Genomic DNA, 26,267 nt, shown 5'->3' with positions numbered 1-26,267 from the left:
CACTGACACTACCACCCTTGCTGCCACCTTCTCTGCCACCCTGGTTGCTACCTTCACTGTCACTTTTACTGCCACCAGAGCTGCCACCATCCTTCAGAAGGCCCGAATGCTCAGGAGATGATGGGTGCAGACACTCAGTAGATGAGGCTACAGCTGAGGAAGAGATTGATATTTGAAGTCAATGTTCAGCAATTGAATTTAATGAAGGAAAGGGAAGTAATCAGAAATATTTGCTGAGGAAAGGGACGCTGTGGTGAGAACAAAGGGAAATGACTGTTCAAGTGAAGGAGGAGCATTGTGGTGACTTTGGTGCACAGACTACTACCGCTGTCTTCCAGAGACGCGGCTTAAGGATATGTGAACTGTCCTCCCACTGCTCCCACACCTGCTGCTGGCTGAGACCACACATACCAGACAAGTACTGGCCAGTAGTGCTCAGCTGTGTTCACAAACACAGACCTGAGCTAATGAGACCTAATATAGACATGCTGAAAGTTGCTAAGCAGAGGTTGACCAAATTTCTCAGCATGGAGCCATCCAAGGTCTCATCAGGCTGCTGCTCAGCCATGCAAGTTGCTCCATGCTCCAGGACTGGAACAGGAAACACCAGATGCCGAGACATGCAAACCAGATTTAGGAATGGTTTGATTATGTTCAGGTAGCACTGCCTCTCTTCTAATGAGCCCCTAGATAGTCTGTGCAGTCTGGCACATTCATCCAGAGAATCCCTCCATGGATTGTGGAGAGCATGAACCTGCACGTGGTTATTCAGAGGACAATAAGCATCTAGAAGCTCCCTATTCATGCAGGTATTTTGTGTGTCATTGCTTGTGTCACTGTAAAGAAACATGAAACTCCTCCAGATTTTCTTATAACAAACCATTTTAGCACCTCTGTGAATCATGAAGAAGATTATACCTACCTCCTGCATATCCACATAGCTCTGCCACTTGATCATATGGAGTAACTTGATAGCTGGAATTATTTTGCTGTACAAACAAGCAAATTATGTTAAATTAAATGTTATTTGCAGGTTATGGAAGTTAATGTACTTTACTATATGATAACACCCATCTCCATTATCCTTTGTCATTGCTCCATTTCTCATCTTCCAGCTATCTTCTGTCCTAGCCTCTCGCAGTAGCTATTCCCATCCTAGAAATACTACATTTTTCTTTTCATGAGCTCTGAGAGGCTGCATACTCTAGGGGTCTGGCAGTGAGAACCCCAGGAGCATGCAAGGGACAATGTCCCCACTCTGCTTCTGCAGAAGTTCTTGGGAAATTCTTGATCAACCCTTGATGAAGTTGCAGAGTTACTCTCAGCTCTGGGAACACCATCAGACACACTGAAACATTGCAGGGACAAAACATGTTCAGTGTAGATTCACACTCCACCAGATTTCTAAGGAACTCTCTCACTCCATTGACTAAGGCATTATATAGGCTTAGTTTGTTCCATCAGAATGCATTTTTTTACATAAATCTCTGAAAAACAGATATGGTTAAGTAACATTCTTTTCCTTCCCTAAAGACTCTCATGTTTTTATTAGATGACAGGAAAAGGAAGCATGAACCCTTTCTTCAACCACTCTGTTAATATATTTTCTTTGCTCAGAACCTAGTTGTTAAGCAAGTTATTCCAGAGGTTGGTTCTCAGAGCTGTGATCTAAATATATTTGTTTCTGACTCTTGACTAACCAGAGTGGGGAATGTGGGCACTCTCATTGGTATCTAGCAAAGAGCCTTTAAGTATGATTAAGTATTTTAAGCATATGCTCAGCTGTATCGCTGATTAGGGATGCAGCTACTCAGATGTGCAAATACTTTTCTTACCTGGCACTGGAGATACTGTTAATATTTCAGTTAATACTGATTTTCTGATATCCCCTGGCACTGCCTTAAATCATTATAGTTTAGCAATTTTTACTACAAAGGGTATTAGTGAATTAAAGCCTTATTTAAATCCTAGATCATCTTCAGGTGTCTTTCAACAAATTTAGGAGAAGGGGGGTTCAGCAGCTGTGCACAGAAGGTCCCTTGCAAGCTCTGCTTGCTCTCATCATCTTTCCAATGGAAAAACAGGCTGTGTGCTATCCCCTCCATGGCCCTGCTTTATCCAGCTTGCTTAAACCCACCCTCAGCAGAAACATTGACAACTTGCCTGGGCTACGAGCTAAACTACCATTTTCTCCATCCAATTTTTTGTGGGGACATGCCTCCAGCAAAGGCAAACAGCAAGCTGACTGTGTTTACCTGCTGTGTGAACATGTTTGTGCCCCACGTGCTCACGCCTTATGGAGGAGGCATCTCAAGTGGTGGCAGTTGTCAGGAAGAAGCTTTCCTCTGACACACCAGGAGGATGTGTGTGGTGTTAATTCTTGGAGTCTGCACACAAGCACTGGTATACTGGCTTGAGCTTTCTCCTCTTAACACATCTAAAAGCTTCATTATGGAATTGCACTGTTGGAACATTATACCAAAGTTTGACCTAATGTAATTTAAATGTTACAGATTTTCCAATTACATAGTTTTATGTTGTCTGATTCAGTTATAAAGCTCATAATGTTCTTATTATTCTGCATTTAAAACATATTTTTCATAATTTGTTGGATTTTAAAAGGACTAAATAGCCAGTAGATGGCACCAATAAATCCCGTTGTGAGACTTATAATGGCAAAGTGTAGTTCTTGTCTTTTTCTCAAATGCATTTTAGAAATGAAAAAAACTAGACCAAACAGTGTTATTGACATAATTTATACTTTTTAGTTTACAGAAATAGTTTATGAATAGCATGTTTGTCTAAAGTCAAAACTCGACCATGTAATTGAACACATAAACTCATGAGGAAAAACACAAAGGTGTCTTACAGTAATTTCCCAGTTATTTAGAAAGTCCAGTCACTGATGAGTTAGTGCCTTCTGAGTACTTCTGCAGTCTCATGCAGCTGTGTCAGCTTAAACCTTGTTTATAACATTTTCTTCTGAAAAAGCCTTTAAATGGTAACTCACCCACCTCAACTCACTACAGCAATGAAGACCAGAGAAGGAATCATATCAAGAAATCCAGAATGTTGACACATTGCAATGCATTAACTGCATTACTGGGTACTTGGAGCCCATGTTATGTTGCTCCCTGAACAAAGTATGTTATTTAGACTTTAGTCCTTCAAAATATTACAGCTGTGTGGGTTATGGCACCCACACATGAGTAGATGCTGATTTCTTTGATGTAAGAAAGATCTCAAGAAAGATCTCATCTTTCATTTGTCTGTAAATGACAACACCGTGCCTTCACAGCATTGCTTTAATAAAACAGTGATTATGCTAATAGTATTTCTTTCCAAACAGGTTACCTCACCTAGCCTCGGATATTAAACACAATGCAAACTAAACAGGAAGTACACTTGTAAAGAGTAAGCTGTCCTAACAGTTTAAGGCCAAGGACACTTCATTCCTTGTGGACCTTTAGCAGCTGCCTTCACTCCTGATAAATGTATAGCCTGTCTGGGTCGGTGACAGAAACAGCAGCAGCAACAGTGAGTGTTTTTCTTGACAGAGCCCCTTATCTCATTGTTTCTGTGGCTGGAGTTGTAGTCACTTTAGACATTGTCAAACAAGCCAAGGAAAAAGAAAACTGTGTTTCAGGGCATGAGTAATTTCCTATGGAAAAGACTGATACAAAATAAGTGATCTGTTAGAGTGGACAGGCAAGGTATAGGTGATTCTGACAGCAAAGCAGAAAGTCCTGGGTTAATGGAATAAATTGTAGCTTTGGGTTTTGCTCCCTCCAAAACATCAAGCCATTAACTTGAGTTGAATTGTCCCTTTCAATGCAATGTGAAATTATCAAAGCAGGAGTGACTTCACACACACATTTCAAATGCTGTTCTTTAAGTTGGTAGTTCAAGATATTTATTGAAATGTGAGGATGCTAGAGATACAAGAAAACAATAGCTTTGGAAGTTCAGAGGCAGCTACTACAAGGTGATTCAAGCCTTTTGAAGGCAGACTAATGAGCACCCACAGCAATGTTTCAGGACATTGGTAATTACATCCATCCCATAACCAGATAATGCATCATCTCTCCTCATCATAACAATCTTATGCTACAGGGACTTCCCAGGTTCTGGTGCACTACATAACAGAGTACCTTGTATGAAAAAAAACAGATCTGTCTGTAAGTACATCTTCTCAACACCTCCTCCCAGTGGGATTTCTGGAGTAGCAGATTCGCTATTTGCTAAAATGTGAAGGAAGAAGATCACATAAGAAGCACAAATTTTTCATTATTATTGCTTCACAATTTCTTTAATAGCATTTCTTTTAAAACCTGTGAAATAAAGTAATTGTTAATGTGTAAAAAATTAATTAGAAAGTGTCATGATCACTGTATGCATTATCTTTACAAATATAACAGCAAGTAATTTTCTGTCTATTTTTTGGTCACTGTTCATTATAACAAAAACTTATTTTAATCATGGTTTTAATGCTCAGAAAAAATGCTTTTCCTAAGCCTGTTTGCAGGTGCTCCTGAGCTATTATAAATAGAAGCATCATGCAGAATACTCAGTATGTTTTCAGCTGAGACTTACAGTTTTGCCTGAGATCAATGCACAATACAAAAATGAGTCACGCTTTAGATCCTAGAGTAAGTATAACCACATAAGAATTTCTCATGTTAATAAAACCTGCTACACTCCAGGACTTGTGTCAGCATTACTGTTTTAAATTAGGATTTTCAAATTAGGGTTCTGGAACCAATTATACCATGTCCTGAGAGATAGTGTTGGCCACTTTTAAGACTTCCAAATTATATAAGCCTCATTTTCTTAGTCTTCTTCCATGTTTTTTCATCCTTGAAGTTTAAGATCAACCATCGTATAACCAGTCAATGTCTGGAAACTAGGCCTTTCCATCCAGGAATTTGTAGTCAGATTATGGAGACAACCATGTGAGTGTGAAAGCATTTCAAATACAAATTACAGCAGAAAATAAAATCATAGAATTATAGAATGGTTTGAGTTATAAGTGGATCTTAAAGGTCATCTTGTTTCAATTTCCATTTCAAATCTCACATCATCAAATAGACCAGAAGCCCCATCCAACCTGACCTTGAACAGCTGCAGGGATGGGGCAAGTGGAACATGGAATATTGTCAGGCAAAAAAATTAGAGCAGACAAAGCCAATAATGAATGAGATAGGAAAGGTTTTAGTATACGTCAGTAGTAATCACAGTAGGTCACAGACAGAAAAAATGCTTCATTAGCAAGGGAATGAGTCTTACCATAAAAATGTTTTTATTCTGACTACATCTAGTTAACATTCAAATTTGTCTTCCCACCTGGCATGCCAGAGTCTCAGTAACTCACAGATATCATCAACTATGACAGCAGACAATTTGAGACACAAGGAGGCAGACAAGGGGGTAACCACTACTCTCATGTATTTTCACATGATTTTTGTATAAAGTGTAGTGATGCCCTTGTCCTGCAACAGAACACAATTCAGAGCCTCCCAGCAGAGGACAATGACTTAGCAATGGATAACTGCTCATTGTTGTATTTAACTGTTTTCCAAGTTCAATTCATGGCTTTAATTTTAGTTCTGCACTGCAATAAGTTGCATTTTTACCTGTGCTGGGCCATATGGGCACAAAAATGGCAGTGAATCACCCTGTGCCGCCAGTTGTCACTTCATGCACTGATGATCCTTTGCTCAAGCTTTCAGGCAGCTTACTAACCATCCAAAAGATTCAGTTTGGATCATTATATGTTGGAAGTACACATTCTCCTGGAATATTGTTTTTCATGGCTGCATTTAGTGTTAAGTTTGGAAATAGATTCTATGTGTGGTCTGATTTCAGAGTGGTATCACTCTGGAGAATTGATATTTTCATGGTGAAAAGTGAAGATGGGCAGAACAATCCCAATGTAGTAGCAGAGGCCACAGGTTTGCTGAGCAGCAAGATGGAGAAGCTGATCATGGTTGGGAGCCACTCCAGACCTAAGGATACTGACAGCACTTAAGGGAATAGGCCAACCAATCCATGTAAAGAGGAGCAGGGACAGCCAGAGATGTATTGTAGTACACCTCCTGGGGCCCTTGCAAAATGTCAGTACAGCAAAATCAATAGACAAGTAAAAAATCAGTTTAACTCACACAATTCAATTTATGATGGAAATACAATTGGAATAATATTACTAGAATTTGTCAGTCTGGCCCTTGGATTCATAAATCCTTCATAAATTCAATTGTCCTGTCTCTTCTTTGTGCATTAGATGTCACAACATCTAGCATAAGTACTTAGAAACTTCATTCTTCACCACTCAAGCAGCTATTTGCTCTTGAACAAAGGGACTGAAATTAAATAACAGAAAAAGACAGCATTTTTTTTTCTATTCTCCTCTTTGCACTTGCATTATACAAACACATGCCTCATTACATTCTGCACCAAATTAATTCAGCTTTCTTAGCAAAATTCAGGTGAAGCTGTTAAAGCAAGTGTTGTGGAGTAATTTATTCTAAAAGCAGATACTAGCAATTTAATACAAGTTAATAACAAGTTCTGTTATCATATCAAATATTTTAATGTAGCCATTGATTTACACAGATATAACTAGAACAAAGATTTTATCCAATGGACTGACATTCCCATAATTCCATAATTTGTATGTTTCCCTCATTCCATCTTCCTCTCTGTGCCTTTTCTGGCAAGACGTGCATGTTTTTGCATCTCTGCCAACTGCATTGTGTCTTTTCCTTAGCCACTAGCAAATACAAGGTTTCTACACTCCTGGGAGTAAAGTGAATAATTTAGCTAAGCTTTTGTTTGAGCTCCACAAGAACTGTGTGAGTGAAACTGTTGATTGCCAGGAATGAGTTCTCAAATTTCTACCAATTTGAAGAATCTAAAGTTGCTTTATATTCAGGAGCTCTAGCTGTGTCAGTTGAAGTGCTGTTTTTAACATGTTTCTGAATTTGAAAACAAAAAAAAGGGAAGAAAATCAAACCTGCATTACTAGAGCTTTCTACTTTCATACTGATTTGTGGTAAAGTAACATGGTTCCTTCTAGACTGTAGACTATTGTAGGAAAACAGCAACAGCATAATCCATGTTGCAGGAATGAAGCCAGAGGCTCTCACTAAGGAACAGAGAAAAGTGTTTTTTCTGGTATGAAAAATGTTTATAAAATTTTGTCTAAATTACAGAAAACTTATTTTTATGTTGTATAAAATTATGTAAGAAAAACTGTAGGAAAAACTACAAACCCACTGATTTGAGCCCACAGTTATGTCACTTTATATCACAATGCTAATATAAAGTGTATGAAGTGTGCAAGCCATACTCACTTTAAAGCTCTTATGCTAACAAAGTAGAAAATGTGGTATGCAGTGGCCTTAGTAGTACTGAAAATCAGTGTCTCTTGAATCAAAACTTACCTTTGCTAAGTGCAACCAAATGGTCAGTTAATGGAAGGAGAAAGATGTCACATAGACCTATTCCCACTAAGTTTTAAACTATTTTAGATATATGGAAGAAAATCATAGAGTACAAAAAATTTATTCTAAATTGCACTGGTGTAACTAAATAAAGTTTAAACTTGTTTGTCACATGAAGATGGAAATAATTTCTTTTGATCTGAAAGACATCCCAAATACCCAGCAGAGGTGGAAAAGGCTATTACTTTTCTAAGAGTACAACAGGCAGTCAGAAAGCACTGTCAAGATAAATTTTATTATACTGCACATGTCAAAAAAGTGGTCACCTGGACTTGCTCAAGCAAATCTCCTACAGATTCTTGAGAGCACAGAAATATATCTGAGTGGCACTGACTGTTCAAGTATGTGGGATAAACCCCACAAGAATTTGAAGAGAAACAGTCCAAAGAACTGAGCAGATGTAAATGAGGATATCCTGAACTAATAAGAAAATATCATCAATTTGCAAATGAAGAGGTCCTGGACCAGCACAGTTTTATTACACAGGGAACTGGTTTTGTTTCTCTGTGTTCACATGCACATGTACCTTGTGTGCAGCACAGATAGTCTGGGTCTAGGATCCAGGAGCAGGTATTGGAGCTAAGGGATTTGGCAGCATAAATTCACCCTGTGATAAAAATGCATTTGTAACATGAAATACCAGCAAGAACTTATTAGACAGAAATGAAAAATACCTATATGCTGAAGGCATAAGAAACTATTCTCAGCATGGATGCAAGTAATTCATACATAGTAAGAAAAGACAGCATGCAGACAGATGAGCAGCAATGATGACAACAATTTTGTGCTGGAAAAAGAAAAAAAGGAAAAAAGAAAAAAAGAAATATATATATATATACCCACCAATATATATTCTGGACATTATTATGTTGCATTTGTTAATTATTCCTCTAAATTATCAAAAGGTGTCAGGCACTGACCAGGGACAGAAAATCTTTATCAGATATGAAATCCCAGCTAGACCAGGAATGGGAATAAAATGTTGGCCTCCACAATGATTTTAAACATGTTAGTTCATCTGAAAGACGGTTTTGAATCAGAACTGTGAACAATGAATATCATTTGCATAGGGCAAATATACATTAATGTTGAACTCCCTACATCCCAAAAGTTCCCAGAGGTGATGACACTGCTTGTGTGGAGTTGTGGCTGTTCAGTGAGTTAATGAGAATTAATTTTGTCCCTGTGCTTGGTAGCTGTGATCATGAGCTTTAGTTTTGCCAGGCCCATGTCTGAATTGGTAAAATTATGCTCTCAATAATATAAGAATGTATCTAATAATGTGTTGCAAAAAAATATGTGATATTAATAGTCTGAAAGTGGAAAACATTTTCTAGGAGGGAACTAATTTGAGGGCAAAGGAGATGCTACTGCACTGCAGAAGGGCTGGTTTAGGGACTTGGACAGGCCAAAACACCCAACATTTTAGGTTCAAATCAGTCCTTGAGTCAGGCAAACTGAACATTAAGCCACTTATTAAGTGTGACCTGGAAAGTTCTACTTGCTTGCATGAACAAGCCAAATATTTAATTTCCCAGTAAAACCAGATACAGATGAACATGAATTATTTCATGCCTTTTGTATCTGACAGCTCTTCATAGCTGGTAAAGAATAGGCTGCTGCTTAGCTATGGTGACTTTTCTTAAGCTGCTTTTGGACTGTGAGCAAACTGTTTGTTGTACCCCAGACATGTTTCCCTGTAACCAAATATGTGGGTGTTTTGCAGAGGTTAATGGAAATTAAATTGAATCTGAATAATACTGATTGTAATGCAAGAGTGTGCAAGCAAAGCTAATTAATACAATTGGCAGCATGGCTCAGTCTTGCCCTGTGACACCATTCTCTCACTTTCCCTTCTGTGACCCACAGAAACCTAAAGCTACTTGTTTTGTACAGTGTTTAATGGATAGATATACAGCAGCCTCCCACCTTTTGCACTTCAGACTTAAACGAGATTCAATCCTCCAGAAAGAAATGAAAAGCTATTATATTCTCCCTTTTTCCTTCTTGCTTATGAACATCCTAGTTCTACCATTAGGATTATAGTATTTGCTGAGTTTTTCTGTGCAAGAAGCTGCTGCAAATAAACTTAGATTTTATCTTGATTAAGAGACCTATGTCAACAAATGAAATTTCTGGTGGACCAGCTCCCTCTTTTTCTTATGTTAATGACCCAACTTTGCCATTACCAAAGGGCAGAAAAATGGCTTTTAACTATGGATAATATGCACAGGTTACCTGAAAAAAAATAAATTTAAAATCAGACTGTATTGGAGTGATAAAACGCTCGCTCGTGGTGAGAAACTTCTCCAGGGTCAAGCTGTTCAGGTATAAGCAATTTAACAAGACTGCAAGATTTGAAAACTGGAGGGTGGTAACAGGACAGAATGAGATCTTGCATCCCTGCATCTTAGAGTACATCCTATTTCTTGTTAGCACCTTTCCTACCTGCTTCACTGAGCCAATTTGGAAATGAGGCATCTGAGAAGGCACTGGTACAATGAGGGATGCCTGGCAAGGAGGACAATGAGGGTTTAGTTTTGAAACACTGTAGTGTATTCTTCTTTGAGTTCTTCAAAATATTTGCCTCACTATGAAATGAAGTACTGTGTACACATTATTTGTAGCTCATTTAACACCTCCTAAGCATTAATTTTGGAAATGCCATCTCAGCACATATTCCCCAGAGGCACAAGTGGAATAGAAGAGTCCATTAAATTTAAGTTTCGTGGCTTTAAGGTACTGTCTGATCCCAGATTTTGAAGCATCCTGTTTGTAGGGTTCCCATGGGCTGTTACATGCCTGACTGCTGGACTATGGCTTCCTTGTGTCCCTAAATTCTTTTCTGGTTTTTGGCACATCTGAAAGCCATTCCTTTGATACTATTCTTCCTTTTCCACAGGAAACAAACCAGTTGCTGTGTCAGCATCCTGGCCAGGAATCAAAGAGAAAAAGCTACTTGTCAGGCAACACCCAGGGCACAGACAATTAGGATGGGGATGATATTTCAGCAAGAGCTTTTTTGGTAGTAAAGAAAAAAATATAATCAGAGTTTCATGCAATTTTGGAAAAAATAATAAGTGTCATCTGTAAAAGTTATGAGTTTATTTTTATGGCAGAGCTCAAACAACACTACAGCTACATTTCCACTCTCTGCTCTCCCGTTCAGGCAGGAATAAGAGCTTTTTTTAGCTATGTGTTCTAGTTGCCTCATAGTTGCCTCATGGCATCTTATTAGAGAAAGTGTCTCAGATTCCCAGTGTCTTCCACTTTAGCCATGAGAGCAACCACAAACTCTCCCATTTATAATTACAGAGGTACAACTGTATTTTGACCTCATAATCCCTCTTTGGCACATACAATTTCATATGTGAATAGATGTATTTTGTCTTCTTTCATATGACCAAACAGCCCATGAGCCACAACCTGAGGACATCAGATACAGAAATATTCTGATTCCATGAAGAGCAGATGTGGGAACCATTAATTATACCTTTGCAATCTTTGATCTCAGCTTTAAAAGCTAACCCAACCACAAACACAGGAATGTGAAACACATGAAGCAATAAACAGACACTTTAAAATTTTTCTTTATTTTAATTTTCAAATTTAAGGTCAATCTTCATTAATTTGCAGAGAGTACAAAAATGTTCCCATTAGTTTAGTTTTAATTTAGATGTATTTATAAATAAAACTAAGCCTGCTCTTTCAAATATCATTTCTGTGCACAAATTATATAGCTCATTCTTTTCATAAGGCATGTAAAACAGATTTCAGTTCAAACATTAAAATATTTTACACTTGGGTATCAGAATTACAAACAGAAATTAAAGGTTCTCAAAAAAATGTGCCTGAACTGCAGAAGTACACATTAAAGGCATTACAATATACACATGCAGAGACATGCACAAATATATATCTATGTATACGAACACAGGAAGATCAAAAATACCTGTGTCCTGGTTTTTAAGAAATCTCAGTCATTTAACTAACAAGAATATATGTTTGACGCAGTACTCATATATTGCTTACACAATAATTATAGTTTTGTATTTATGTCAGTACAAAATCATTTCAGTCACACAGTAAAATTGTGTGTCTTCCAGTCAATGTCCTAGAGTGATGCTGAAATGATGGAATACATTAAGGAATCATAAGGGAGAAGATGAAGGAATAGTGCAAGATAAAGCAGTACTGAGTCTTTGAGGAGATTTATTTGCCTCATGATGGGTCAGGAACTGTAAATCCTCTCTCTAGACAATATCCTCTTTCTTTTGAATGATTCCATTTCTCACCTAGTGGAAGAAGATATATCAAGATATATAGGAAAATACTATGTATATATTGATTTGGAATTGTGGAAACATGACAAAGTTCCTTTCTGTTTAAAACCTGAAGTTAGATGAATCATAAGAACTCACCATCTGTTGGCAAATCATTTCAGTAGAAAGTGTGTTGTTTCAGTGTGCCTGTAGAAATCTTCATGTGCAGCCAAGGGACATCAAACAAATTATGTGGCGATAATGTCTTCTTGGGGAAAATTACATTTCAAAAAATCCTGGCATATAAGGCAGAGATGCCCACAGGTCCTTTATCTGAAAGTAAATGTCTTTTAACATGGTTATTTTATTTGATGTCTTTGAGCCATTTATATCTTAAAGATGATGCTCAAAGAACAGACTCTGTAAACACCCTCATTTCTAAGAAGGCCACCTGGAGTGAAAATGTCCAGATGATTCTTCTGGCTTGCTTCTTCCACTAAAACCAGCACAGGAATCCACTGTGAGGACTTTAAATTAATTGTCTAAAGTGGTATAGACTAGATTCTGTCACACTGATTATACAGAGTGGTATATTATTTTATAAACAAATTGATTGTTTCTACTGGTGGTTATCTCTAGTAGAACAAAAGTAAACGTAAGTATATCCCAATCTGTGTCCAGAGGCAAGATCCACAGCTCCACAACATCCTCTTAGTTTTATTAAGGTCATTGGAACTCTGCACATCAAACACTAAGAAGTCACCTAGGACATAATGTAATTTCTTTTCAGTTACTGCCTAATGAATAAGAACAATAATGTATTACATGAGGAGTGTGTATAAAATTGCTTGTTAGTAAACATGGCTTTTACCACAGAAGTTGGATCCAATCTTTGAATGTCATAAAGTTGAGTTTCAGTATATAAACAGGTTCAGAAATGTTATCATGAGCAGTCCAGGGCAGGCAGCATCCACCACTCTGCAGCTGCCACCCTGATGGGGAATGTGGTCAGCATGAGCAGGTCTGTGCTATTGCCCAGATAATTGTGGACCAAGGCCATCTCCTGCAAACCATCCTGTAGCATCTCATGTTCAGAGTACAAGACTCAAGAGCTGCTTCTGTGATGGCTGCTGGCATGAGCCAGGGCTGCTTCATGGGCCATGCAGCTCATGGGCTGCTTCTGTGGTGTGCCCCAAGCCATTTGACAATCTGGTCAGCACATCATCACTAAATAGTTTCTCAGCTAATAAATAGTCTCACTGCCAACTCCTTTGTTCTTGCATCTACCCGCTCTAATGTGGTATCCACCCAAGGCCACAATCTCTGGAACAGCTTCTCACAAAACAAACCTTCTCTCTTGCCTTCCTTCAAAATCCTGTTTACCTTTAAACACATCAGGATCATTATTCACTTTCTGTAGCCCTCTTGTATCATACAAGTTTATACTGCACTCTGTCTGCAGGTATATCCTTTCAGAATATACTATGGTATGCAAAATTCTGGCTCTAACTCTGGATTCCAGTTTGCCTTTTTGTTGGATTAATTAATAAACAATTCCTATTGCAGAGACTTGTACAACAAGGAAAACAACTCGCACACCTAAGCAGCAAGCTATTAAAGTGATCCTAATCCAGAATAAACTAAAGTTTCAGTTCACAATCCTATTCATACTTGTTTTCCTGTTTTGAGTAGCTCTTTTACATGGCCCTTTAAGGATAGTAATATACATCCATCCATATATATATACGTATGTATATATATATTTATGTATGTAGATCTGATAGGGGAGGCAAATAAATTTACCTCTTTTATCTTCATAAACATGCAAAATCACAGAGAATATATATTATTACTTCCATATTAAGAAGTAGTATGTTGAATTAATTCCTAGACTTTACTATACTGAACATTTATAATCCTTTTCGAAATATATGTTTATGATAATCATGGAGTACTATGCTCACATTGTATTGAATAAATTCTGTACAGTGAATTAATTATATCCTATCAAAGAAAGTTAATTTTTTGAACTGACATTAGAATATGACTTTAAAAACTGTGGTTATTTTCATGTGATGTTAATGGTAACTTTTTTCCAAGTCAGACTGGGCTTCAACATAATCAGAGGGGCATTTATTAAACAACCAAGTAGCCATAAGTCTACTTACCAATTAAGAATAGGACCTCCAAGTAAGGCTGATCAAACAGGAATGTTACTGGTTTTAAGACTGAAATTATGTCAACATTAACAATAAATTAAATCTAAGTAATTGAAAATTTAATATTTAGAAACATTACTGTATGCCTTAACTGTACATAACCAATACAGATAGCTGGAAAAAGAATTTTTTTTTCGAAATATTTTTTGAAAAGTGGAAGATTAGACTTTAGTCTCACTTTCTTCAGATGTCTGGGTTTGTGTTTTAAAAATGTGAGTGCTTTAAATGAACTCTGTGGGTTTGAATGTGCACACTCAAAACCCCTTTATGACTAAAAATGCAGGTTCATTTGTTCATTTCCTGATTTTAATTACAACGAGCTGTACCCCTTACTATCCAGCCTCATCTTAACAGCAATGCAGAACAGGACATACAAGGGATAACATAGGAGTTAGTAAAAAAAAAATGTCACGAATTTCTGTGTATGTCTGTGTAGTGCCACTGCTTTAGACAAACAACATCTGAAGATCCTGCAGTGGTTCCCACAAGACCTGCTTCTGGAGGCACTCAGTAGCAGCTGCCTACTGTATTCAACCTGGAACACCTTGAGATCTTCATGTCTTCAGTGGCTGGCATTTAAAGTGCAGTGAAGCTTTGTTGAGTCCATCCTCACCTGCAATTTTCTTCATTAATTGGCACAATTCTTTGTTTTTCTTCTGTCACTTTGTCTGATGCCTTTCGTAACATTAATGGCCAGTTCTTGCGTGGACATTTTCTGTGTGTCCCATTTACTCTGTGAGAGTTTTAAACAGTAAAGTGAGTTCCACAATGACAACAGAAAGAGTCATTGATGATTAACTCCTAATTTATAAAAACAGTTCTACTTAATAAACAGAATGCCTCCAGCATCCTTCGCACAGCACTGTGATGCAGAAGAACTTGCTCATTCAGCGTGGACTGAGCTTTTATATCTGCTACAAAGGCAGTGGATGTCAGTAGGCTTTGGATCAACTTTTTTGTCTATAATTATCATCTCTGCATGTGTGTACTATAAAAGCAGGGCAAATAAATCTGGTTCCAGTCCAGAAGTGGAAATTAGAGGTTCCTTTTGATGTCACTGTGAGTAGTGAATCACTAGCCTGAGACAGAATTTTCTGTACTCAATTTTATATTTCTGATGTGAAAATACAGTTTTAAAGCAACACTTACTTCTGCCTGCATACAAGACCCAAGCACAATAGATACCTTTCAGAGCTTCATCAGTTTATTTTCAATATTAAAAAATGTCAGTCTGTCTGAGGCATGCAAGTGCATCCCTAATTTAAGTTTATACTCTTCCATCTCCCAGACTGTCTGCTTGTTGCCATAAGCAATACACATAATGCACAGGAAATTGGATAGGTTTGACAGATCTGGGCTGATAGAGACACACAGCTGAGTTGGGTGGGTTTGATTATTGCATTGTCAGTGTTCCATGAGACTATTTGTCAGTGTAAGGAATGCCAGGTAAATTGGGCATTATTTACACAGTAAGAGTTCCAGGTAAAATAATGTCAGATAAAGGTCTGACACTGACATAAGTGCAAGGTACATATATATGACCTGGCATTAATTTGCTGCTGTGTATTGTTTCAACTTTCTGCAGCCTGAATGTACCTGCTCATTTGCTATCTGCTCTTCCAGTGCTCCTGTTCATACAAGTACTTGCCAAAGATTAAAATGAGAATTAAACCAGATTATTGTCAATCAGGGACATAATCTGGATACCACCTTTTTTGGGAGAGATGCCTGACCAACCCGTTACCTTCACTGGTATTAGCACTCCTTTTTTTATTATCATCTTCATCATCCTCCTCATCATCTTCTACTTCTACATTGTTTTGACATTACCATCATGAGAAGATAATAAAGTTTCCCAGATACAGTCAGTGTCAAAAGTTTTCCCTTTCAACAGCACAAGTCATAACCAAGTATCAAGGGATAAGGCAGATGGTTACTTTAGAGCTTGATGCAGGAGAAAGTGAGAAACAGAGAGGTGACATGATTTATCCCCTGCTAACCCACAGGCTGATGGCACAACTCAACTCTTCCGAGGGCACCATGTGCTGCATTGTGCTGTATTCTATAGCATGTTGAGACAGAAGAAAAACTGTAGTCAATGTGAATGTTCAGGTAAATAAAATTGAGTTGCAGGGGATAGTCAGTTTTTCAACTCTAGGCATCTAAACTTAAGGTGTTTACACTATATGCACATCTTATGGTTCCCAGAACAGTGGAAAAACAGAGTTGCAGAATGGCAGACCAGAGCTGGAGCCTAAATTAAATATTACACTTTCTCTCCACGCATATATTTATTTTTTTTGACTACAAGAAGTTTAGACAACTTCCTTTCTTATGCACCTGCATTAGATGTGGAGATGGTAAATGTGGTAAATGTTTTAGTTATCATTAGAAATTGTCTTTGCACTGAGCTGCAACTGCACAGATACATGTTACTGAATATCTCTCAGCTAGAAAATGCAGGGTGATATCTTCAGTCATGGGGCCTCAGGGCAGGCGCCCACACTTCACTGAGAAGTACCATTAGAGTCAACACTCACGTTATTAATGTGTTGTGGTAATATGCCCATACTTCCTACTAAGTGCAATACAGAAGTAATTTTCCATTCAATTACAAAATTAGACAATTTTCTCAAACAGTAGGACAGGTACACAGTGTAATTATCAATTGTGACCAAGTCTTTTTCAAAATGGATTAATAATTATGTAGTTCCGTTCAACCACATCCAACCTCACCAATTAAAATTTCTCTGTGAGCTAGTGGCTATGACAAGCATTTGGGCTTCTAATTTACAGAAGTCCCATGGCTCTAGATGTCATGCTGTTGTGGAATGTGTCCCTGCCCACCTGGAGGTGCAGTATGTCATGAAAAGATACAGCAGTATCTTTTATGTCACCTGGGAATATCTTTGTACCATAGCAATACAAAAGATGGTAATACAATGGAGGTATAAAATAAATAGACCCGTACTGATGTATTGTGTGTTAGCAAATACAAGGTGAAGCTCAATCCAAATTCCCTTTTTCATTTGCTCAGACCCCTTGGTTTAAGGATGTGACTCCCAAGAGGGGACAACTTCTTATGAGGTGGGTGTAGCCGTTCTGCCACATGCTGTGCTGAGGCACTTTCTGTGGAAAAATGTCAAAGGACAAAGCTCAGCCAGAAGGAGTGCCCACATTGGAAGCAATTCAGCAGAAACAAACAGTGCATGCCTAAGGAGCAGGGACACCAGGGGAGCTTGTTTCATGTCTGAGAGAGGCAAGAAGCAAAGAATGGAATTGCACAGAGGTGCTGCAGTCAGTCTCTGTTTAAAACACCGCAACTGATGGTAATAAAGCCGAAGGAATGACCCAAATTGAGAACAAAAGCTGAAATTTGCCTGAACTTGAAAATACATATTCCTTTTCATGCCCCACCTATGCTAACAAAGTAAAACCTGTACAATCTTTACACTCAAACTCCATTTAAGCCTGAAATTATGTCAACTACAACTTTTTCCACCATCCTCAAAGAAAACAAGATAGATATGACTTAACAGGGGAAGGAGGTCAGAGGAGACTCTGCCTTTGTGTCCTGGGATGGTCAACAGGCTGTACTCTCTCCTCCCCCATGGGGCTGCCTGTCAGGGAAGCTTTATTCCACAGTAATCCCATTGCTTATGCATTCTGATCTCAGTGCATTTATCAACAGCAGTTTGTGGACATCATTCCAACAGGCCAGAAATTGCATTGTTTGTGAATGATCTTACTGACTTTGCCCAGACTCAAGTGCAATGCATGCCAATTTTGCATCAGGGACTGTGGTCGTGTCCAGACTTACTCTGCTGCCACACTGTGCCTCTGGCACCTCACCAGGCTCAGAGTTACTCTAAAATACTGGTTACTCTAAAATATTGTCCATGAAGGTCTCCCAGGATCTCAGACAGGCAGATAATACTGAGTAAGAAAGGGAAGGCCCCCAGGCCTGCTACATCTGTAAACAACACGGGAAACAAGGGGGGCATGTGTCTCCCTTACATGATTTTTTATGTGATGGAAGAATCGGTGAAGCCAGCAAGTTTGCCAGGGATAACCAGCTACAGAAATATGAATGTGCTCCTTCCCAGGCACCAAGGAATTGGCCCAAAAATTCTGGAAAGACAAAGCAATTACGTGTGCAGTATAGGAGGTGCTCTAATCTTACATTCAAAAGGGAACCAGAGTCCTTCTTCCCTCAAATATATCATCTATAGAACATGCTGCTTTGAAATCAGAAAATGGAGTATTAAAGTCATCACTGGCTTTCAAGAGGGAAATAAAAGAAAAATTGGAAACCCAAAAACAAGCTTATAACTGAGAAAGATAATTTTAAGATTCTACTTGCTTCAGCAGAGCATAGAGAAAAACAATTACTGGAGAAATTAGGTAGGAAAAAACCATCGCAGAGTGAAACAAAATCTGAGAGAGGAAATAGAGGGCAGGAAAACGACTGAATTGTTACTATCTTTGGAAACTGAGCAGCTGCACAAAGAGTTACAGAAAGAAAAGGATCTAAAGCAAAACCTGGAAGAAAAGGTAAAAATGATGCTCAAGAGGGCTGCCAATCCAGCCAGCCAGTATTGTACAGATAAGAAAACCAATTGTTTCCCTTGAAGAATGGTGAAAAAGCCTAGGGGACAGTGGCCACTCACCATTGTCTGTAGGAGACTGAATGCCAATATTACAACTTTAACTACTAAACTAAACTAAACTAAAATTTGCTGTGTCAAATTTTGTGGAACTGGTAATGCAAATTCAGGGAGCATGCTATTCACGAAGGACAAAACTAGATGTAAAAGATGTTATTTATGATTCCACTCTGGGAACACCTCAAGGCTCAATTCATGCTCACCTGGAAGGGAGTGCTGTGTACCTTGGACAGTTTCCCACAGGGATATAAACATTCACCCATGACTGCACATTCTGTGATTGCCAAACTTTTACAGTCTCACTCTCCCCAGATGTGAAATTAGATTATATTGTAGTAAGAGGAGACTCCCCTGAAAAAGTAGGGGAAGCAGCAACAACAGCATGGCACTTCTCAAAGTAGAAACTGAGATTCCCCAAGAAATGCTAAGGACCACGTAAAGGACTTTATCTGCTACATCTGCAGATAACCCAGAAAACAAGGAAGTCTCCTTTCCCCAGTTTTTTACCTAACACCTTTTCATATGAGAAACCAAGGAAGCAGTAAACCAGCCATAGATTTTGGCTTTCTGTTATCTGCAGCAGCTCAGCAGCTGCTATGCAAAGAGGGCAACAAGTGGAAACCTGTAGGAGGCAGATGGCTGGGAAGGCAGCTGTGACAGGAGAGGGCTCATCTTTGGTATAGCCCCATAGCCTTGTTCTAACAATGTATACAAGGTACACAACACATAAGAAAGGGGGAAAAGGGGGGAGGATCTGATCCAAAGCCTACTGAAGTTATTGAAAAGACACACAATGACTTTTTCAAGCTTCATATCCAGCTTTGAATGAATCAGGGTTCATGCAGTGCCCATATTTTAAGCAGAACAGCAATTAAGGGAGGACATGTTCCTTTTTGGCTAATTAATCAAAATAGTGTGCATGATACATGCCACAGCTGGACTGAGTTGGAAAGAAATGAGTGTGGGGGCATTTTGACTGTAGCAAGTGTGTGTGTTACTCTGATTGACAAATTAAACATCAATTCTGTGGTCGTTCAGGCATGAAGCACTGCCAGGGGTCCTCAGTTCAATCATGCCACGGCTATAGTGCAGCCATTTACTCATAACTCAAGACATTAAATACAGTTTCACTACAAAGAGAAAGGCTGTCACAAAAGCAACTTAGACCTTGAATTTGAAGAAAGTGCTGGGCATTAGGGAGCATAATTATACTCATACCTCTGTGGTCCTGAAGCCATTCTGTCTCTGTGTTGTAGTTCCCATGCTGTGAACTATGGTGTTTGCACACTGAGAGCCACAGTTGTTCCTCTTCTCAGTGCTCAGCATTCCAGCTGTGGCTGATGCTGTAGATACACCTGTGTGAGCCAATTTCCCATCCTCCAGAAGACCTGGTAGGGACACATGGAATTGGACAATTAATACTGAGGAGCAATTTGTAGCTGGCTCTGGCATCCCTCTATTTTGCCACATTTTGTGATTGCGTTGGTGATGCAAGGTGTGGTACAGTACCACAGTGAGAGCAGTCTACCCCCCTAAGGCATCTTCATCCTCACATTTGACATGATTTGGTCTTTCTTCTATGGTCTACTGCTCTGTGAAACATTGGCTCAGAAAACTTGGAAAAACAGTCAAATGAATGCAGCATATCAGTAGATTTTCGTCACCTGCAGATCTCCACTGACTTCTCTACATACACACACATCCTTGCAAGACTGAGAGTTGAACTTTAGACCCAGAGAGGGCCACCTTAAACCTGTTCCAGTTCTGGGAAATTAAGGGGTTAGATGTGAACATGACAGATGAGACAAATACGGATGGAAAGGTTGCTCTGTGCATGGCCTTGCCTTGAATATTTTTTCATTTGAAGTTGAGAAATTGAAAAAAGATTTATTTCTTTATTTTATTTGCTTTATCTATCAGCAATCAAATAAATGAGTAATTTGCTTTCTGCTCTAGCTGTGTGGATACACAGGCATCATACAATATGATATTGAACTGCATAAATTAATTTTCCCATCTTACTGCATTAACAAAAATCAGTTGTCATTTATAGTGAGTGCAGAGCACTCAACATCTGGTTGCAGCACTGGGTCTGAAATCCAAATACAAGGAGTAAGTGGGATGCATTAATGTTGCTCTCTAAAATAAAAAAAAATTAGTTTTTGTCAAAGCTTATTTATGAAGAGCTTTATGTCAAAAGAGTAAGAAAGAAGGCAAATTTACTAACTGGTAATGCAAGTGTCAAACCTAGAAAAATTAAGTAGTCACAGACAGTTAAGTGAGAAAAAAGTATGTGGAAAACCAATACCAAACCTTTGCTGTATAAAGTGACACTCTGTCATCAAAACCTTCTGCATTAATCAGGTAGGAATTCAAGTGTTGTGTTAAAGATATTAAAAAGTCCTGAATTCTATTTCAGAAATCTGTAAGAAAAATGATTTGTCAATAGAAAGCAACATTTGTCAGTATTAGCTAGCAAAGACAATGACTGAATTCAATGAAGTTTCACCCAAATATTCAAAGCCTTGGTTGAAAATATAAAACATTTTGTGAAATTAAAAGGCCTTTAAGATCTCTTCTGGCTCAAGCCATTCTATGATTCTGTGAGTTAAGGAGTCTGAATACCAACTAGTCACTGCATTTCCCTGAGCAGTCAGAAGATGGAGGCAGAGTATTCCAGAGACATTTTAGCTTGTAGTGGTGGTAACTAATAATGCAGTCATCTAGCTTGTGATAGAAAAAAAAATAGAGATGAAAAAAGAAAATACTATATTATAATCTATTTTTTGAAAAACACTTCTACCTTTGGAAACTTCTTTTTCTGCCAGATATAAAATCTGATGTTGTTCAAATGTCTAAGTTTAGATGCAATTTCAGTAAGGCAGCAGTAAACCTCACCTCTCCTACATCTCTCAGAATTCCCCACCTACCTATGTTTTAGGTCTTACTTCTTCCTTTTTCTCCACAGGGCCAGAGGAGAGGCAAAAAATTACTTGATGAGGAGAAGTAAGTGGCATATGCTGATATCTTAGACAAGACCAGTTGTCAGGAAGGGAGATGGAGAGGCAATGAGCCACGTGTGAGTCAGAGCTCTCAGCCAGGAGTCCAGTGCTTCACCTTGCAGTGCAGCTCTGAGAACAAGCTTGGGCACAGCTTTCAACAGGCAGACTGCACTAGGAATTACATACTAATTCCATTAATTGAGTCTTTGACATTTCAAACATCCAAATTATGAGTTTTTCCTTCTCTGGAGTCATCCTACGAAATTACTTTCCACCATGTGTCTCTTTGGCCATCTGGCCTCTGACTAAATTGTCTGGTTGAAACAGCTGTCAGCTAAGCCATTTTGTTATTAAGTACAATTGTTCATTTATCAGACTGTGTTGCATCTTTTGGTCTTGCATAGAAAAACGTTTCTTACATGAATCCATTTCCAGAGGCTGATGGAAAATGTCAGTCCTGAAAATGGTATCTTTGGTTCATTTTTTTGTCTCCGTTAGTTTGCAGCCTGAGCATACTTGCTGCATCCCGCATTGCAGGCGTGTGACTTTTTTTATACTTGTCAAATATAAATCAGGCATCAGTATTGGAGTCTTTCAGTATCTCTACGGTATCTTTATATGGGTGACCTAGTGGTCACCAACACTAGGCAAAAATAATTTTTATTTCATCCTGTAATATGTCCTACTGCAAAGTTAAGAAACTATTTTACAATTTGTTTTCATTAGCAAATAGATGATTTAGACAGTGGGCAACAGTTTAATGGTTTCAGTGACTTGCTCTTTATGTATGAGCACCAAGAAGAAATTGCTGTGAGAATACATAAGCAGTGATGTTAAGAACACAAGATTTGTTGGCAATCCATAAACCAACACCTATTTTATAGAGTAGATACATAACACAAAACGATTGCAAAAGAGAGATGATGTTAAAAAAGGATTAGGAACACATGGTTGCTTTTAAAATAGCAAATATTTTTGCATTGCTATTTAGGATTTGGCACAGCACACAAAAATGAAGAGTTAACTCTATTATGTACTATCTGGAACTTACAAGCCAGCAGGGTGGCTTTTCTAAGGGTCTTGCCTCATTGTGGTTTAATACAAGAAAACAGTTAAGATATTTATGCCATCCTCACAGCAGGGGTTTGGTAAATAATCTCCTTGGTCTTTCATGGTAGAGCTTCAGTTTACATCAGTGCTGTTAAATCACTGCAGACATTTAAATGAACAGGTTCAGTAATGCTGTTTTTATTCTCATCTTCTCTGACAAGTCTGTGGGCCCCTTTAGACCAGGAGAAACAACAGATCTCAACTTAATTCTCTGTCAAATACACATATTTTACTTTCAAATGAACTGGCAAGGCTACAATATTCTGAAGGCTCTGTTCCCAAAACTTGGTTTCTGGGTGCTTATTAAATGCTCACGAGTGTGATGGTGAACCTTCCCTCAGGAATGGCTGGTTGGGGTTTGGGGGCTGCCAGGCCGCTGTCTCTGTGGGGAGGATGACAGTGACAGCTATTTCATTGCACATCAGCAGGTTTGTTTCTAAGGAACACACACGAGTTCCCTCTCAGGAAGAGACCACAGGGAGAACATGCCTGCAGCAGCCCCATTGCTCACAAATCCACATTTCCAGCACAAAGTGTTGTCACACAAGTTCACAAAGAACTTGTCCTCCCATGGCAATGCTTACCAGCACCTTCCTCTTTGCTTGCTGGACTGCACAGACACACTAAGACTTGCCTCACTTACCATGCCAATAGAAATCCTTTAGGCTGGAGTTTGACAAATGCTTTTTCAGCAGCACCAGGGGAAAAAAGGGTTATTTTAATCTGAAATCAATCTTAGACTTTATTCTTCCCCCAATGACGCAAGCAGTCAGACTGGCACAACTTGGGAGGCAGCACAGGAATCAGAGCAAGCAGCTGAAAGCAACTTAGGTTGGTGTGCTTGTCAACAAAACAAAACAAACATGGTAATTTTAAAATTTTTAATGGGTTTTCATAAATTGTCAGACAGCATCATCCCAATTTTGTAGTTTAGGAGATAGTTATTTAAAGCTGCAGTCTGAAAAACTGCTCACAGATTTGCAAGCTTATGTCCATTCTAAATGCTTAAATCATGTACCTCTAACCCTTCACCCTACACACATTTACATGGGGAGGGAGCTGTCTAAAAAAGCTTTGAAAAATAAATAGGAAATAGTAAATTAGTAAATAGGGTGTTCATCACAGAGAAGTTAGTGAAAATGTAAAATACAGAATGAAAATTTAAGATATTAGACCTGTATTTCTTATTTTTTCTGGTTTCTTTTATTATAATGACAACACTAATGATAACATAACTAAGGATAAACATTGCATGCATGCTGCTCTAATTCTCCATACAGCCTGGTTACACCTAAGAATTATTCTTTATGACAGATTTCATAAAGAGGAGAGGAAATTTTTACTCTTAAGTCTTTCTAATCAGATTTTTGTATGAAGAATTTTGTATCACCATTGTATAAAGATGATGTGAAAAGGAGGGAAATATTAATTAATATATAATTAATGGTATAATTATATAATTATAATATAACTATATAATATATACTATCTAATAACATGCAATACAATTATATGCTGTTATTATTATAAGTATATAATTATTATATTATCATAATATATTTATGTAATAATATAACAAAATAATTATATAATAATTAATAATATATTTACTTGTGAAAGTAAAACTGGTCTAAAAAGCAAAGTTGTGTCATGGATTGGCATCTGGCACAGAGAGATAGAAAAGAGATCATGGGGGACAATTTTGTAGTCCTTAACTATCAGGAGCACAGGAAACTTCTCAAACCACAAATAACTCATGGGCAGGTCTGTCTGGATCTCCTGCAAAGACTTCATCAAAAGAGATAATCTTAGTAAGGTTCAAGATGACCTGAAAATTTCGGTGACTCAGAAAATCAGCAATGCTGCAGTAGCTAATGCTGTCAAGAAGTTTGGGCAGGGTATGAAGCCTTGCAGTAAGGAGACAAAGTTAATCTTAGCCAAAACAATCAATTATTTGTGGAGAAAATTATTCCATGTGTGTTTGCCACAATATTCTCCCACTTCATTTTAAAGGAGCAGGTAGTGACCAGAACAGGACATGAATTCTGACCCAAATACGCTCTAGATCTGACCCAGGACCCATGAGACCCTGAGCTGTCACATGTTCACCTATAGAATCACAAACTTTGTTTTAAAACAGGTGGCTGTTGATTAGTGTGCTAAATTTATACCTTTGAAACTGACTACAAGCAAACTGTAGGGTTCAAGTTTCTAGTTCAGCAACACCCTTTTTTATTTATCATGACTGTTATGCATAATGCATAAGGTGCTGGTTTAGAAAATGCCTGACTAAAAAGATGCTGCACTGTAAAGATGGACTCTGAGAAAGCTCACAGTGAAGACAAATGAAAAGTGTTATCGCCACATACAGATTATTCCAGAGGAAATAAGTGTTTGGAATCATCACTGAGTTTCTTACATTTCGTGCTACAGAGTGATAATAAGTACAAAAAGCACTGAAATGTCTGTTTTCTGTACTATTTTCCTGATTTGTAACAATATATTTTTGGGAAAGCCACGCATCTGCAGGCCTAAGGGCTAGGGAGTGCTTCTGCTGCAAAAACAAGACGTAGCAAGGATCCAATAAAAAATGGAGTGGAGGCTGTGACAAAAGTCAGGTTTAAGTCATTTCCTCCAAAGCAGCAGACTCAGGCATGAGGCCAGATGCTCAGGAAATATGCAATAGCTCTTTTACCTAACAAGAAACAATTTGGAAACTTTCAGGCATAACAGAGAGTGGGTTTATTAGCTACGATGAAGGATCCAGATTTACAGAGGGATGACCTGCTGCAGCAGGAAAATATTATCAGAAACAATGTTTTCTATCAGTAAATACAATGCAATAAATTTGCTTCCCAGACATTCAGAGAATCTAGAATTATTTCTCTGAACACTAATGTAATATGAATTTTAGACAGCAAAGCAAAATACAACAAACACATTTACGCTTTCCACACATTTTGCATCAGCAACGTTTTGGAAGACTTTGACAACTGAGTACATATTTTTCCTGGGAAAAGAATGACACAGAATGGATTAAGCAACTAACCAGTGCCACATGATGTGCCAGAAACAGATCACGCCTTCCTCCAAACTGGAAAACTAACACACAAACAGCAAAGCTCTGAAGTGCTTTTCATAGTACTGGATTTTAGAAGGATAGAGAGTGGGGGTATTTGCTTTTCCACATGCAAGTATACTAGCTGTGTTTCAGTAAAGCCCATGAAAAATACCTTAAAAATTATACACTCTGTGCACAATACCTTATATCAGGGTCCAAACTATGGCAAATCAGCCTGTGGTTCAAAAGTGCTGGGCTTTGGTTCAGTTCCTGTCTAAATCTGTCCTTAAAATGCCAAGAAAGAAGTTCTCCTTACAGGAGAGTGCTGTGAGAGATGGACAGCAAGCAGCAGGCTGCTGGCCCTCTCTCAGTCATCCACATCCACAGCAGTACCCACCCTGTTCTGACCAGTGGCTTAGAGCTGTAGGTGTTCACATGCCCCTT

General features: G+C 38.3%; 1 protein-coding gene across 1 annotated transcript; it reads right to left on the bottom strand.

Moving 5' to 3' along the window:
* Window positions 1-11,076: 11,076 nt before the first annotated feature.
* Window positions 11,077-24,168, bottom strand: BAALC (BAALC binder of MAP3K1 and KLF4). Its single transcript, XM_015619929.2, has 2 exons — window positions 19,869-24,168; window positions 11,077-14,716 (listed from the first exon to the last, which is right to left on the bottom strand). Exons 1-2 carry the CDS (start codon window positions 20,118-20,120, stop codon window positions 14,612-14,614), a joined length of 357 nt encoding a protein of 118 aa, XP_015475415.1. The 5' UTR covers window positions 20,121-24,168; the 3' UTR covers window positions 11,077-14,611.
* Between the last annotated feature and the right edge of the window lie 2,099 nt (window positions 24,169-26,267).

The sequence above is a fragment of the Parus major genome, chromosome 2, assembly GCF_001522545.3.
Source record: "Parus major isolate Abel chromosome 2, Parus_major1.1, whole genome shotgun sequence".
Lineage (NCBI taxonomy): Eukaryota > Metazoa > Chordata > Aves > Passeriformes > Paridae > Parus > Parus major.
This window is presented reverse-complemented; position numbering and strand designations above follow the sequence as displayed.